This window comes from Callospermophilus lateralis, chromosome 3 (genome assembly GCF_048772815.1).
Source record: "Callospermophilus lateralis isolate mCalLat2 chromosome 3, mCalLat2.hap1, whole genome shotgun sequence".
Lineage (NCBI taxonomy): Eukaryota > Metazoa > Chordata > Mammalia > Rodentia > Sciuridae > Callospermophilus > Callospermophilus lateralis.
The window spans coordinates 89,116,640-89,131,232 of NC_135307.1; the positions used below are offsets into that span (position 1 = coordinate 89,116,640).

The window sequence follows — 14,593 nt, forward strand, 5'->3', positions numbered from 1 at the left end:
CAGGAATCCAGGTGATATTGGGAATCACACTTTGGTTCTAATACTTGCTGAGCATAATATTGATTACTCATCATTTTTTATTATTTTTTAATGACTCATTTTTATGAAAATTAAATCCAGATTTAGTTTATTGTAACTCAACAAAAAATACTAAAATTAACTCTCCTTTTGTGACAGTATAACTAATGATGCCAGAGAGGATGAGATGGAAGAGAACCTGACTCAAGTGGGCAGTATCCTAGGAAATCTAAAAAACATGGCCCTGGACATGGGCAATGAAATTGAAGCTCAGAATCGACAAATAGACCGAATCACAGAAAAGGTAAAAGCCTTTTGTGGCCATAATGAAATGAAACATCCAATCTGGTAATTGTTTAGTAATGGACATCTATGTTAGACACTTTGAGGGGAACAATAGAATAAGATCCTGTCCTTATAGGATTTTACAGTTTTGATGAGGTGGCAGTTCTAACACATTAAAAACAAAGGTAAAATCCTCCTATCTTGCTCATAGCATTTGGTTTATTTTGTAACCACAACCTTGGGATAAAGTTGTTTTACTTAAACCTTCACACATAAAGCTTAGAATCTATTCTAACCTTTGAGTATGCTTCCCTTCCCCCATAAATATTGCTTTTATTTTATTAACTAGTAGCATATAGTCATGTGAGCAAACGAAAATTATGATTCTTTTTTTTTTTTTTTTTTTTTTTTTTTTTGCATTACATGCTATATAAAAGATACTGAAAGGAAAATGTTTTTCAGAATTTGGAAGTCAAATCTAAAAGCCACAGTTGATTAAAATCCCAGTGTACTTTAGAAGATGGTCACTTTTAAAGCTTGGCTCTCTGTTGAATCACTTATACTGGATTTCTTTTTCTTTTTTGGTGCTGAGGATCAAACCTAGGTAGGGCCTTGCACCATAGTAGGCAACTGCTATAACACTGAGCCACATCCCCAGCCCAGTGGATTTGTTTTGAAGCAAATAATGGTTCATAAGATGCCTTTAAGGCTATTATTTGGTTTTAGGCTATGTATTACCCATGATTTTAATTTGGATATCAGTGTAGGTGGTAACACATCTGTTCCAAAGATCTTTTTCACTCTCTGTGGGTTAGACCTAGAGTAACTCCATGGGAATTCTGTGATTCAGAGAGCATTGTTATTATATTTCATTTCATTAGAAATGCTATCAATTTTTTTACCACTTAGAATAATGCTGGCCTTGGGTTTAGCATATATAGCTTTTACAATGTTGAGGTATGTTCCTACTATCCCTAGTTTTTCTAGCGTTTTGAACATGAAAGTGTGCTATGTTTTGTCAAATGCTTTTTCTGCATCTATTGAGATGTATGATTCTTGTTTTTAAGTCTATTAATATGATGAATTATGTTTATTGATTTCATATGTTGAACCAACCCTGCATCCCTGGGATTAATCCCACTTGATTGTGGCACACTATGTTTTTGTATGCCATTGCCAGATTTTTTTTTAAGATACTACCTTTTTAAAAATACTTTTATTTTATTTATTTACTTTTATGTGGTGCTGAGGATTGAACCCAGCACCTTGCACATGCTAGGCGAGTGCTCTACTGCTGAGCCACAACCCCAGCCCCCAATTTGCCAGAATTTTGTTGAGAATTTTTGCATCTATGTTCATCAGGAATATTGGTCTGAAGTTTTTTTTCCTTGATATGTCTTTGTCTGGTTTTGGTATCAGAGTGATATTAGACTCATAGAATGAGTTTGGAAGAGTTCCCTCCTTTTCTATTTCATGGAATACTTTGAGGAGTGTTGGTATCAATTCTTCTTTGAAAGTCTTGTAGAACCTGGCTGAGAATCCATTTGATCCTGGGCTTTTCTTGGTTGTAAGCTTTTGATGGCATTTTCTATTTCATTACTTGAAATTGATCTGTTTAAATCATGTATGACCTTCTCATTCAATTTGGGTAGGTCATATGTCTCTAGAAATTTGTCGATGTCTTCCATATTTTCTATTTTATTAAGAGTGTAAATTTTCAAAATAGTTTCTAATTACCTTTTGTATTTCAGATGTGTCTGTTGTGATATTTCCTTCTTCATCTTGTATTTTAGTAATTTTGAGTTTTCTCTCTTTTTCTTTTCATTAGTATGGCCAGGGGTTTATCTATCTATTTTATTTATTTTTTTCAAAGAACCAATTTTTGTTTTGTCAATTTTTTCAATTGTTTCTTTTGTTTCAATTTCATTAATTTCAGCTCTGATTTTAATTATTTTCTGTCTTCTACTGCTTTTGGTGTTGATTTGTTCTTCTTTTTCTAGGGCTTTGAGATTTAGCATTAGGTCATTTATTTATTGACTTTTTCTTCTTTTAAGGAATGCACTCAATGCAATAAACTTTCCACTTGGTACTGACTTCATAGTGTCTCAAAGATTTTGATATGTTACCTCAGTGTTCTCATTTACCTCTAAGAATTTTTTTATTTCATCCTTAATTTCTGCTACTATTCATTCATCATTCAGTTGTGTATTATTTAGTCTCCATTTGTTACAGTAACTTCTACTTATTTTATCATTGATTTCTAATTTCATTCCATTATGGTCTGATAGAATGCAGGGTATTTATTATCTCTGTTTTTTTGTATTTACTAAGAGTTGCTTATGGTCTGTTTAGAAGGAGCCATGTGCTCTGAGAAGAAAATATATTTGCTCATTGATGGATGAAATATTCTATATATGTCTGTTAAGTCTATATTATTGATTGTATTATTTAGTTCTATAGTTTCCTTATTTAGTTTTTGTTTGAATAGATCTGTCAGTAGTGACAGAGGTATGTTAAAGTCACCCAGTATTATTGCATTGTGGTCTATTTGACTGTTGAAATTAAGGAGGATTTGTTTGATGTACATAGATGATCCATTGTTTGGGGCATAAATATTTATAATTGTTATGTCCTGCTTATATAAACTTCCCTTAAGAAGTGTGAAATGTCCTTCTTTCTTTCTTCTGATTAACGTTGGTTTGAAGTCTTAATTTATCTGAAATGAGAATGGAAAACCCTGCTGGTTTATGCAGTCCGTATGAGTGATAAGGTTTTTTCCCATCCTTTTAACCTTCAGCCTGTGGATGTCTCTGCTATGAGGTGGGTCATTTGAAGACAGCATAGTGTTGGGTCTTGCTTTTTAATCCAATCTGCTAGTCTATGTCTTTTGATTGATGAATTTAGGACATTAACATTCAAGGTTAATATTGAGATATGATTTGTATTCCCTGTCATTTTGATTTATTTCTGGTTTTAGATTTGTCTTAGGTTTTCCTTTGATTGAATGTCCGTTTAGTGTAGACCCTCCCTTTGCTGGTTTTTACTTTTTTTCCCACTTCATCCTCATGGAATATTTTCTTGAGAATGCTCTGTAGTGTAGGCTTTCTATTTGTGAATTCTTTTAATTTTTGTTTATCATGGAATGTTTTAATTTCATTTTCAATTCTGAAACTTTAATTTTGCTGGATATAAAATTCTTGATTGGCATCCATTTTCTTTTAGAGCTTGAAATAAAATTATTCCAGGACCTCCTAGCTTTGAGGGTCTGGGATGAGAAATCAGTTGAAATCCAAATTGGTTTCCCCCTATATGTAATTTGATTTTTTTTTTCTCTCACAGCCTTTAAGATTTTATCTTTATTCTCTATGTTAGTCATTCTCATTATAATGTGTCTTGGCGTGAGTCTGCTGTAATTTTGTACATTTTGGTCCTGTAAGCCTCTTGTATTTGATTTTTCCATTCCATTCTTTAGGTTGGGAAAATTTTCTGCTATTATATCATTGAAAAGATTGTGCATTCTTTTATTTGTATCTGCTCCTTCATCTATTCCGATAACTCTTAAATTTGGTCTTTTCATGTTATCCCATAACTCTTGGATGTTCTATTCATGGTTTCTTATCATCTTCTCTGCATGGTCAACTCTACTTTCAAGATTACATATTTTATCTTCATCGTCTAAGGTTCTGACTTCCAAGTGGTCTAGTCTGTTGGTGATGCTTTCTTTTTTTTTATATATATATTTTTCAGTTTTAGATGGGCACAATATCTTTATTTTTATTTGTATATGGTGCCGAGAATTGAATCCAGTGCCTCACGCACACTAGGCAATCGCGCTACCACTTGAGCCACATCTACTGTCTCCACTTTCTAGCTACATGATTTACTAAAATTTATTTACATCTTATTGGGGGAAAAAAATGCTATTGAAGATCTGGGCATAATGGTGTTTGCCTGTAGTCCCAGCTACTCTGGAGACTGAGGCAGGAGGATCACTTGAGCCTGGGAGTTCAAGGCCAACCTGGGTAACATAGTGAGACCCTGTCTTAAAAAAAGAAGAAACTGCCATTGATTGTAAGATGCATCCTAGTTTCAGATGGGTTGAACTTTGAAAAAAATATGTAATAAAATTGATGAAATACTGGCAAGTTCTGTGCATTAGGATTTTTCCAAATCAATTTTATATTCTGTCACTTCTTACTTTAAATGAGTTTTGTAATGTGACTTAAAGTGTTTCTTGAGTTTCATCAGTATGTTGATTAAACTTTTCTTTGGGTCCAGAGGATTGAACCTTGGGGCTTGTACTTACAAAGCATGTGCTCTACTCCTAAGCAACATACCCAGCCTAAATTTCACTTTTATTAGAATGTCTTACCTTGTGAAGTAATGCTCATATCTTTTTCTTTTTTTCAGGCTGACACCAACAAAGATCGTATTGACAATGCCAATGTCAGAGCAAAGAAACTGATTGACAGCTAAAGCTACTGCTGTACTTCTCTATCATTTATTTACTTCAGTTCCTCCTCCTAAATCATTACCTTTTCAGAGTTTAATATTTTGGTTCCATACTCTTCTAATCTGGAGATAATGTGGAAAAAGGGCCAGAGACAGCTTGCCTGATTTTTTGATTTTTTTTTTTTTTAATTTCTGTTTGAGGGTAGACTGTTGCTCATCCTTCCTTCTAATATTTTCTTTCTCAGTTCATATTCTTAGATTGGTTTTCATACATCACACATATTGTTTTCTTCCTTCTCATTTACTTGAGCAATTTCTTTTGTTTTCAAGATTATGAAGCATTGCCAAAGACAGCCACAAAGAAGGGAGCTATAGAGGTGTTTTTTTGGTTTGGTTTTGGTTTTGTGGTGGGTGAAGAATGAGAGATGAGAGGTCATCATTTCAGTAAAAGCCACAAACAAGTTGGATAGCCACAGTAAAGATCTAGTTGGATTTAGTTTTTAAGTTGCAATTTTTGCCAATTAAGGCTAATGCTTAATTTTGGAGCTTTTATATATATATACAATATTTTTGTTATACATCACTATTTTTGCAACCTCTGCTCCAAAGAGTATAATTAGTTTTCGTTAAAGTGAGCTTAATTTCTGAACTCTTAGTGACTCATTTATATACATAGATTTTATTATCTCATTTCATATTGCACATTCAGGAAAACTTTGTATAAATGAGTGGCTTTTTATTTTCATATTATTAATAATATCATGGTCCCATTACAGGCCTATTAATCTCATAAGTTTGTCATTAGTCTTTGAAGAAAAGTATATGTAAATACATATGTGTAATATGAGAATTTCTCTCAAAAGCAGGGCTTAAAATTTTTGTGGAAGTTTGATAAAATATATCATGTGAATTCAGATTTACCTCAATGCTAAGAATTATGTTTAGATAGGAAAAAGGAATTTTATTTTGATCTCAGGTAGAAAAATAGTTATGTAGTTATATAGCTTTATACAGTTATTAAAAGTTAGAATTTATTCTGCCCTACTAAAAGTGGTTTGGAAAATTACATTTGGTTTAATTATTGATGACTGCACTGTCATTCTTTTAGCTTTGTGTATTGAACTATGTCCAGAATCAAGTTGATGTAAATCCTGAACAGTGTTGTGAGAATCTAATTGGATTTGTCACCTTTATTTAAAAACTAGCCTCTGCACACTTTGAACCTAGGGATATGGATTGGTTTGACCAATAGCCACTGCTTGATTCTCATAATTAAACTTTGTAACTAATTAATGGTATTGTTCTTTAAGATAGGTAACATGTTTCTGTGACTGTTATTTTGTGGACAGTAATTTCATCAGCTGCTGTTTAACAAATTGAATAAAGCAAAGGTCCATAAGTCAAGAAGCACACCAATGGAAAGCTGCTGTTAGCTCTTTTCCAATTTCTTTTATTTTTTTATTTTTTAGTTGTAGTTGGACACAATGCCTTTATTTTATTTATTTATTTTTTTAATGTGGTGCTGAGGATTGAACCCAGGGCCCCGCACATACAAGGCGAGCGCTAGATCTACCGCTGTACTATAACCCCAGCCCCTCTTTTCCAATTTCTATTAGAAATATTAACAGAACTTTCCTTTCTGTGATGCATTTAATGTAATCATTATTAATCTCATTCATTTGCACTCACTTTTATCAGTGACTAAACAGATGTTTCTGGGAAAGAACAACCCAATACTGGAAAAGATACAACTAACAGGAATTTTCAAAGGGTGAAGAGGGAGATATTTAAATAAAGCAAGACTCAATTAGGTCCTCCCTCATAAAAGTGCTCCATGTCAGAAAGAGTAGTTTGCCCAGGTGAAAGTGAATGTGTAAAGTAAGGTGTAAAACAGTGGAGATTGTACTATACTAAGGGCCCTTCTTAAAAGCACTAAAATTTTTTTTTTTTAAACACCAAAGGAAATAATTTGGAGGATACCACTGTACTGCTCCCACAGTATAATTGGTTTGAAGTGCATGTTAAGGCACCAATTGTCTGGATTTATACTTTAGCTCTTGCTGGCTGTGGTGACTCTAGCCTGTTCCTGTGCCTTAGTTTCCTTTTCTGAATATGAGGATTAATGATTCCTACCTCATAAAATTGCAAAACATAGAGTTTAATGCCTTTAAAGCCCTTATAATAGTGCTTAGTAAATGTAGGAATTTAATGAATGATAGCTACTATTTTCTCTAGAATAGAGGTCTTTTTTGGTCAAGGATCCATTTGTGAATTTGATGACAGACAACACAGCCCCTTTCCCCAGAGAACTAAACACATGAATGTGAATCATGCAGATCTTGAAAACCTACTCATAGATCCCAGGTTACAAACTTTTCTACAGCTTCTGCTACTGAGAAAGGTGAGAAGTAAGAGTCCTAGAAATTTGGCCCATAATGAACTAGAAATGGAAGCTATTAACTTAAAGGCTTTTTTGTTTTTCTCCAATAACATCATCTGTGAACATTTTTTCCATTACTTTTTAAAAAAAAAATATTTATTTTTTAGGTGTAGATGGACACAACACAATGCCTTTATTTTTATGTGGTGCTGAGGATCGAACCCGAGCTAGGCAAGCACTCTACCACTGAGCCACAATCGCAGCCCCATCCATTACTTTTTAAAATATTTTTATTTGTTGTTGATGAATCTTTATTTTATATATTTATATGCAGTGCTGAGATTCTTTATTTTATATATTTATTTATATGTAGTGCTGAGATTTGAACCCAGTGCTTAACACATGCTAGGCAAGTGCTCTGACTGAGCCAGAACCCCAGCCCTTTTCCATTACTTTTGAAAGGTTAACACAAGCTCTAGAGTGTGATCACCTGGGTCCAAATTTTGATTAAATCATTTACTAGTTACGTAACCCTAAACATGATATTAATTTATAACTATATAGGAAAAAGAAAAAAACAGTATCTCCTACTGAATTTAATTTTTTTTTTTAAATTTTAATATTTACTGTTTAGTTTTCGGCGGACACAACATCTTTGTTTGTATGTGGTGCTGAGGATCGCACCCGGGCTGCACACATGCCAGGCGAGCACACTACCGCTTGAGCCACGTCCCCAGCCCCTTAATTTTTTTTTAACAGTAATCTCCTTCAAGTTTCCAGTCTTGTAATGACAGAAATTTTATCCTTTACCACTGGGCCTATTTTTTTTTCTTTATTTAGTTTTAATTTATCCTTTGTTTCCATACTTCAACTCTGTATCTTTCTATGTCACATATGGATTATGAGTTTGCTGTTAAACTCTATCTCAGACATGTTATACTCATGTGTACTTAGACTTAACTTTTTAAACTGCTGTTTTCCCACAGGGTTCAGTGGCACATGCCTGTAATCCAGCTACTTGGAAGGCTTACAGGAAGGTTTAAGTTCAGGGCCATCTTTAGCAATTTAGTGAGACCCTCAGCAACTTAGGAAGATTCCATCTCAAAAAAAAAAAAAAAAAAAAAAAAAAAATAGGACTGTTGATATAACTCAGTGGTAGAGTATCTCTGGGTTCAATCCTCAGTGCTTTAAAAAACAAACAAAAATTTAAAAAAAAGCTGTTTGCTTTAGGTTACTCTCTTACTAAAATTCTAGATTATCCCAGTTCATATCAGATACACACACACAAACACACACACACACACACATATATGAGATGCATACATATCATACATATCTTCAGATATATGCATATATATTATATATATGATAATCTCTAATGCCTTATCCCCTAGTTATTTTTTATCTTTTTAATGGTAGCTTTAAGCCCATTCCTAAACAACTTAAATTTTAGTTTTATGCCTTATAGATGAGATAAATGGTATGATTTATTGATTACTTACTTTGTCATAGGCACTATACCAAGTACTTTTATGTATCTTATACTTGAGAATTAGGAGGTATTACCCATATTTACAGATGAGAGTAAATTGCTCAAAAAGCTAATAAATGGCAGCCTTTTATGGATTCAAACCTAAATCGTTCTGACTCCAAGGTCCATGATCTTATTCAATATACTACTGACTTCCAAGCCAAGCTCTAAAAAATATAAGTGACTTAGGGCTGGTAGCCAAGATAGATTCAGGATCTCTGACTATAAATCATACTACTCTTAGTTCATATTTTAGTCTAAGTCTTGCTCACTATTAACTCTGGGTATATTACTTTATAAATTCTCTGACCTCAAGTGGTTTAGTCTAGCAAGAAAGATAAATATAGAATGTGAGAAGTGCTATAGTAGCAGATGGGAGGAACAGTTAATTAGATTTAGAGAAGAGGCTTAGACATAGGGAAGAAGGAGCATAATAGGGGCATTCCTGACAGAGCAAACAACATAAAGGCAGAGGAGAGAATGCAGCATGGGTTTAAGGTGCAGAAGATCTGATATGATTAGGCAAATGAGAGTAGAGAGAGGGTATCTGAAAATAAAGTATCCAAATTGTGAAGGGTGGTAGTCACTGATTCTTACAGGGGTGGAGAATGCTAATCATTAAATGGATACATTTAACTTGTTAAAAATTTAAAGTATTTAGAGAACAGTTAATCATTCAATGGATCAGTAAGAATAATAAACATTAAGGTTTAGGGGTTTGTCGGTGGGGAACAGCTCCTCAATTGATACTGATAAATTGGCAACCCCTATCTGAGAAGGAGAAAATAACATGGGAAATTGAGAATACCCAGACCAAATTTAAAGTCAGAGACATTGCCCCATAAATAGTAAACTCTTAGGATTTCTTGCCTTTAAGCAAGGTTTAATCATTACTGAGAACTGCCAATATATCCATGGCTAAGATAAAATTTGAGAAAATGACCAAAATAGTAGTTGTTCAAATGTTCATGTCATTGACAATCTGAAATCTGCTACTTTTATACTTTCAGGTTCTGTTAATAAGCATGGTTCCAGTACCCCAAAATGTTAATTATCAGTCACATAAAGGCATTTCATTACTTAAGAAACCTGAACAAGAACATGAAACATTTCTCCCTAATTTACTTTCAGAGAACAAATGACCCTTTACATTTTAAAGTTGTCTTCTTCCTTTAAAGAATTAAACTTGCTTCCAGTCAAAGATCATTAAAAATTCTTTATTTAGTATATTCTCTCATTCAGAGAATAAACTTGATAAACATAACTTGTTTTAAAATATTGTAGCAATGGTTTCCTAAAGGTAATTTTATTAGTAGAGTTATAAATACAAAAAGGGGAAAGATTACAGAAATAAGACATAATTTTTAACAAAGCTTCAGGAAAATCTTGATTATTGAAATCATTTTTAAATCATGTAAGTGTTGCATATACATTTTTAGCTCTTCAGAGCCCTCGACCAATAAGGCACATGCAATAGTAAAGGATTTGCTACTGCAGCCTTGGGGAACCTTTCTTAGTGTTGTGTTGGTGCTTCTCTGACAAAGCACACTTGAACCAAGACAAACAGTCACATTTATGTGCATCCTAAATTCTAAGTATAGACAACTAAACTGATGAACTAGAATAAAACAATAAATCCTTAGAGTAACCATAGCAACTCACAAATATGAATTTGTTAAAAATACAAAGTGTTAACACCTAGGTGGAATGACAACTGACTTTTATGGAAGTTCACACTTTGAAACTAAACATAATCTCAAGCTGTGGTGTGGAGCTATTCTGTTACCAGGCAGCATCTCCTCACCATATAAATAGCAACTAGCTACTGGTTTCTTAAAGCCAAACTAATGATGGTTTTGAAGATAAGCATTGTCCATTGCCCTATCCATGAGTCAAAATGGAGGACTCTTCCTGTCTCCTGACTCCTTTTTCTTTTAGCTTGTTTGAGATAGCCCTGAAAAGGAAAAGAGATCATTGAGCGAAACAATCTCCTGGAGTGTCATCTCCTTACTGCAGATATCCTTGACAACAAGAGTCTCAGCTTCAGCCAGATTCCAACAGAGTTTCCATATCATTGTCCTGTAAGGTTCCCATGGTCCTGGAGAACATCATGCAAACTTCTTCTTGGTGGCTGTGAACCTCTCCATGTACTAAAAATCATGAAAGAATAATTATATATATATATATATGGTATTTTGGCATGAGTAAATATAAGTTTATCTGTTACTTAGGTTTCTACATGCTCCCCCCACCCTGCAATTTTGTCTTTTATTGGATTTGGTCCATTTCCTATTAAACCTACCTAATAATTTAAAGCACATGGTTTAAGTTCTATTTTTTTTTTGTATTTTAATATGAAACATATCAGAAGATGATTTGCAATAAGCTGTCTGTAAAGAAAGCCATTTTAGCACAATATCATTTTGCCAATTCTTAGAACCACCCTCAAAATTGGGAAGAACAAAAATATTCATGGGGGTTACCTCAGCATTCTCTGGGTTAGTAACTAGAAATGCAGAAGTATGCTACCACACAAATAAATACCTTATCATAGCCTTCTAGTTCTCGAAGTTTCTTTATTTCAAAAAGATTGCCTTCCACAGCAAGCAGACAGATCTGGGAATCACTGAGGATGCTCTGTGGAAGCATGCTGAGCTCAAGACAGTTCTCTTCCAGGCGAAGAACTTTAAGGCGAGGACAGCAAGATATCTTTACTGAGATCTGAGATATCTATTGAATAACAAAACAATAATAGGAAAAAGCACAAGCCCTCTAATGGTTACTTTTTACTACATTACAAAAACAAAAACCTTGTTATTTGTCCCAGTTCTTTTACCACCTCCATTTTCTCACTACCTACTCACTACAGAAGCCTCAGTTACAGACCTTCTGTTACTAGTCCTCCACTTTAAAAATAAAATGCTTTTTTGAAGTTACCAGTGGCTTTTTGAGAATTAACGCAAATTTAAACAAAAAAGTTACCTGTAATCTGCCAACCTTTTATGTGTAAAAATATACCAACTACTTTATTGCCAAAGCCAAGAATCCATCATTCTATTGCATTTGACTGTTCCACTTCTTGTACATAAGTACTTGGTTTTTCTTCCTATCTTTTGAATTATTCCTGATTATTGGTTTCCCTTTTTCCTTATGGACATTTTCAAGCAGCAGTCCCTAATACTTTATATTTCATATTCTCTTTCAACTTTTTCTTAGGAAGTTCATTGTGTGTGTGTGTATGTTGCTGGGGATTAAACCCAGGAACTTGTGCATGTGAGGCAGGCACTCTACCAACTGAGCTATATCACCAGCCCAGGAAGTTCATTTTTGAAGTCCTCACTTAATAATCTAAATGTTTTTTTCTACATACATATTTACTCATCTCTATTCTACTTTTGTTTCCCACTTTCAGGAAAGCATTTCTTGTTAAATGACTCACCATAATCAACCCAGCATGTCCACTCAATTGTACCACTATTCCTTTAGGCCCTCAAACTCAATACCAAACAATTGTCTTTGACTCATTCACTGTTTAGCTCATCAAATACTCAAATTAATCAAATTTCATAGGGCTGGCACATGCTAGGCAAGTGCTCTACCACTGAGCTACATCTAGCCCAAGTCACCAAATTCTATTGACTACTTGGTATTTCAGGCCATCACCTGGATCACTGAGCGAAACAACCTCCTTAGATCTCATCCCGTCCTTCATAAATCAGAAAGACTAAGGATAAAGGCCCAGTGATATCGTTAAACAAGCTCCCCAGGTTACTCTATATATACTAAAGTCAGTGGGTCTAAGGCATTATCTAAGGCATCAGCAGAGGTCAATGTGTAGCAAGTCCTCAACTAATACCTACAGTTTAACTGATATTTTCCCCATAATCTCAAGGAAAAGGTGAGATAATCTCAAAGAAATTCATGAGTTGCTTAGCCCCTCACTTTTGCTGAGGCTGGCTTTGAACTCAAGATCCTCCTGCCTCACCCTTCAGAGCCTCTGGGATTATAGGTGTGTGCCACCGCGCCTGGCACCATCCCTCTTTAAAAAAAAAATTTTTTTTTGAGATAAGGTCTTGCTAAGTTGCCAAAATGGTCACAAACTTGTGATCCTCCTGCCTCAGGATCCTGAGTTGCTGGGATTACAGGCATATGCCACCTCATCTGGCTAGTAGTTTGACTTTTGAAATTACCCTTACCCTGTTACCTGCTAGGCACTCCCCAAAAAGCCTAGACAGCAAACACACCCAGTGTTAGTCCCCACTAACTCCATGGCACTTTGGGCTTTGGTTAGGTTTATAGTATATATCTCTCATCTAGCCTTTGATAGTCAACTCCATGACCAAAGTTTTGTGAACAACAGTTTATTAGGAGACCATAAACCCAAACATATGCTAGAAAAAAACCCCTAAAGTTCTAGACCTGGTTCTGGTTGAGATTGAGTTCGATGACCTGCAGCTCCCCCACGATGTCAGGTATACTCCGAATCTGGTTCTTAGAGAGATCTACCACATCTAGGTGCCGTAGGCTACAAAGTTGGGGTGGTAGTGCCCCCAGCTGGTTCCCAGAAAGGCTCAAGGTCTTGAGGGCAGAAAGCTGCCCAAAGGTAGATGGCAGCTCTCTCAGGTGATTGTTGTTTAGGCTTAGAGTGTCTAGTTTTTTCAGATTGCATAATTCATCAGGTAGAATATCTAGCAAAGAAAAAAATTAAAAACCTGAATCTGATAGAGCTGAAAAAACATGTTTGATAAAGATTACAAAGATTCTATATCAGTCTGCTTCACTTCTTGTTAAAACACAGAATTCCCAAATGCACCACTTTTAGGTATTAAATTTTACCAACATGGTCTTCAGAAGATGAGTGTGCCATCAATATGCAGGAGCATTCCTGAATACAATGGGCTCCTTTTACAAAGGGGATGAGGCACAATTCGACAACAATTTTGTGAGTTTTTGGAACAGCCTCCCTTTCCCATTCCATTTTCCCTTTTAAATTGCTATTTTGCTTATATCACATCCCAAAGATCAATCATCATATAACCCAGGAAACCTTGCAGTGGAGGTAGAAAGTTTCAAGGACTCTTGTCATTCTGCATCGTGAGCCCTCTGAACAGTTTCATAATGACGACAAAAAATCATCTTGTAAGAGAAATCCATCCTTTTTAACTTCTGATCCCTAACAAAAACTTCCCAGGAGCAAAAGCCATACTCAGTTTGTTGTTGTTCAGGGAGAGGCTCTTCAGCAAAGTGAACTTCCCTATCAGCAGAGGCGGTAGGCTCTCTATCTTGTTGTTGGACAAGTCTATGGTCCTAAGGTTGCTTGTCAGTTTCTGCAAATCTGAGGGGAACTGGAGAAAGGGTTCATAGCGTTAAGAAGCCCTCACGGATTAGCTTCTCCGTCCCCGCCGTCCCTCGCCCTATAAATTCCCTGGTTTTATCTCTCCCATTCTCACCTCGGTCAGTCCACGGTCCTTAAGCTGAAAGACACCAGTTTTCTGTGCCGTTTCTACGTGAGCGCGGAGGGCACTATTTCCCATCCTATCACCAAGACTCTGGTTCCTGCGGGAAGGAAGCGCAGCGATCAGCGACCAACCTAGGCACACAGTCACTCCGTCAACCTCCTTTTGGGTCTCCGGCCCCAGCTGTCACCTCCAGCCGATCCCAGGATTCTGGGAGCCAGCCCGAGTGGCAAGGAAGAAAGAAAAACAGACCACCAAGTTCTGCTGCTTTTGCAACTGTGCTAAGACCAGGCGCTCCTGAGACCCTCTGGAGAACTAGGGACCCCGGGACTCGCTTCCTACAGCTCAGTAGGAAGAAGTCCCGGCTGGTGGAGATCAGAGACCCACGCTAGCCTGGGATGCGCTCCCAGGGCTTCCGCCCGGGCGGGAACGCCCTGTGATGTCATCGACCCGCGCCGAGCGTTCGTCGCG

General features: G+C 35.8%; 2 protein-coding genes across 5 annotated transcripts in view; one reads left to right on the forward strand and one right to left on the reverse strand.

The window, feature by feature from the left end:
- Snap23 (synaptosome associated protein 23) overlaps window positions 1–6,171 on the forward strand; it is a 41,773-nt gene extending 35,602 nt beyond the window's left edge. For both annotated transcript variants that reach the window (XM_076850635.2, XM_076850636.2), the window contains 2 exons: window positions 178–322; window positions 4,714–6,171. In XM_076850635.2, coding sequence (XP_076706750.1) covers window positions 178–322; window positions 4,714–4,779 — 211 coding nt within the window. In that variant the 3' untranslated portion in view covers window positions 4,780–6,171. The remainder of the gene's footprint in view (window positions 1–177; window positions 323–4,713) is intronic.
- A 3,622-nt stretch (window positions 6,172–9,793) lies between these two features.
- Lrrc57 (leucine rich repeat containing 57) lies at window positions 9,794–14,568 on the reverse strand. 3 transcript variants are annotated; one of them, XM_076850634.1, is made up of 6 exons: window positions 14,465–14,568; window positions 14,117–14,222; window positions 13,873–14,011; window positions 13,086–13,354; window positions 11,211–11,396; window positions 9,794–10,816 (listed from the first exon to the last, which is right to left on the reverse strand). In XM_076850634.1, exons 1-6 carry the CDS (start codon window positions 14,566–14,568, stop codon window positions 10,775–10,777), a joined length of 846 nt encoding a protein of 281 aa, XP_076706749.1. In that variant the 3' UTR covers window positions 9,794–10,774. The 3 variants fall into 3 exon arrangements, with proteins under 3 accessions (XP_076706749.1, XP_076706747.1, XP_076706748.1); XM_076850632.1 differs by having other exon boundaries at window positions 9,900–10,816; window positions 14,313–14,530; XM_076850633.1 differs by lacking the exon at window positions 14,465–14,568 and adding an exon at window positions 14,375–14,459 and having other exon boundaries at window positions 9,900–10,816.
- Window positions 14,569–14,593: the final 25 nt, after the last annotated feature.

What these genes read in the sequence shown, in the direction of transcription:
- Lrrc57 (XM_076850634.1), bottom strand. Translation starts at nt 14,568, where the DNA reads ATGACATCACAGGGCGTTCCCGCCCGGGCGGAAGCCCTGGGAGCGCAT. An exon ending in TCAATCTCAACCAGAACCAG is followed by an intron (nt 11,397 to 13,085) that starts GTCTAGAACTTT and finishes GTTATTCAATAG; the next exon opens with ATATCTCAGATCTCAGTAAA. An exon ending in AACTAGAAGGCTATGATAAG is followed by an intron (nt 10,817 to 11,210) that starts GTATTTATTTGT and finishes CATGATTTTTAG; the next exon opens with TACATGGAGAGGTTCACAGC.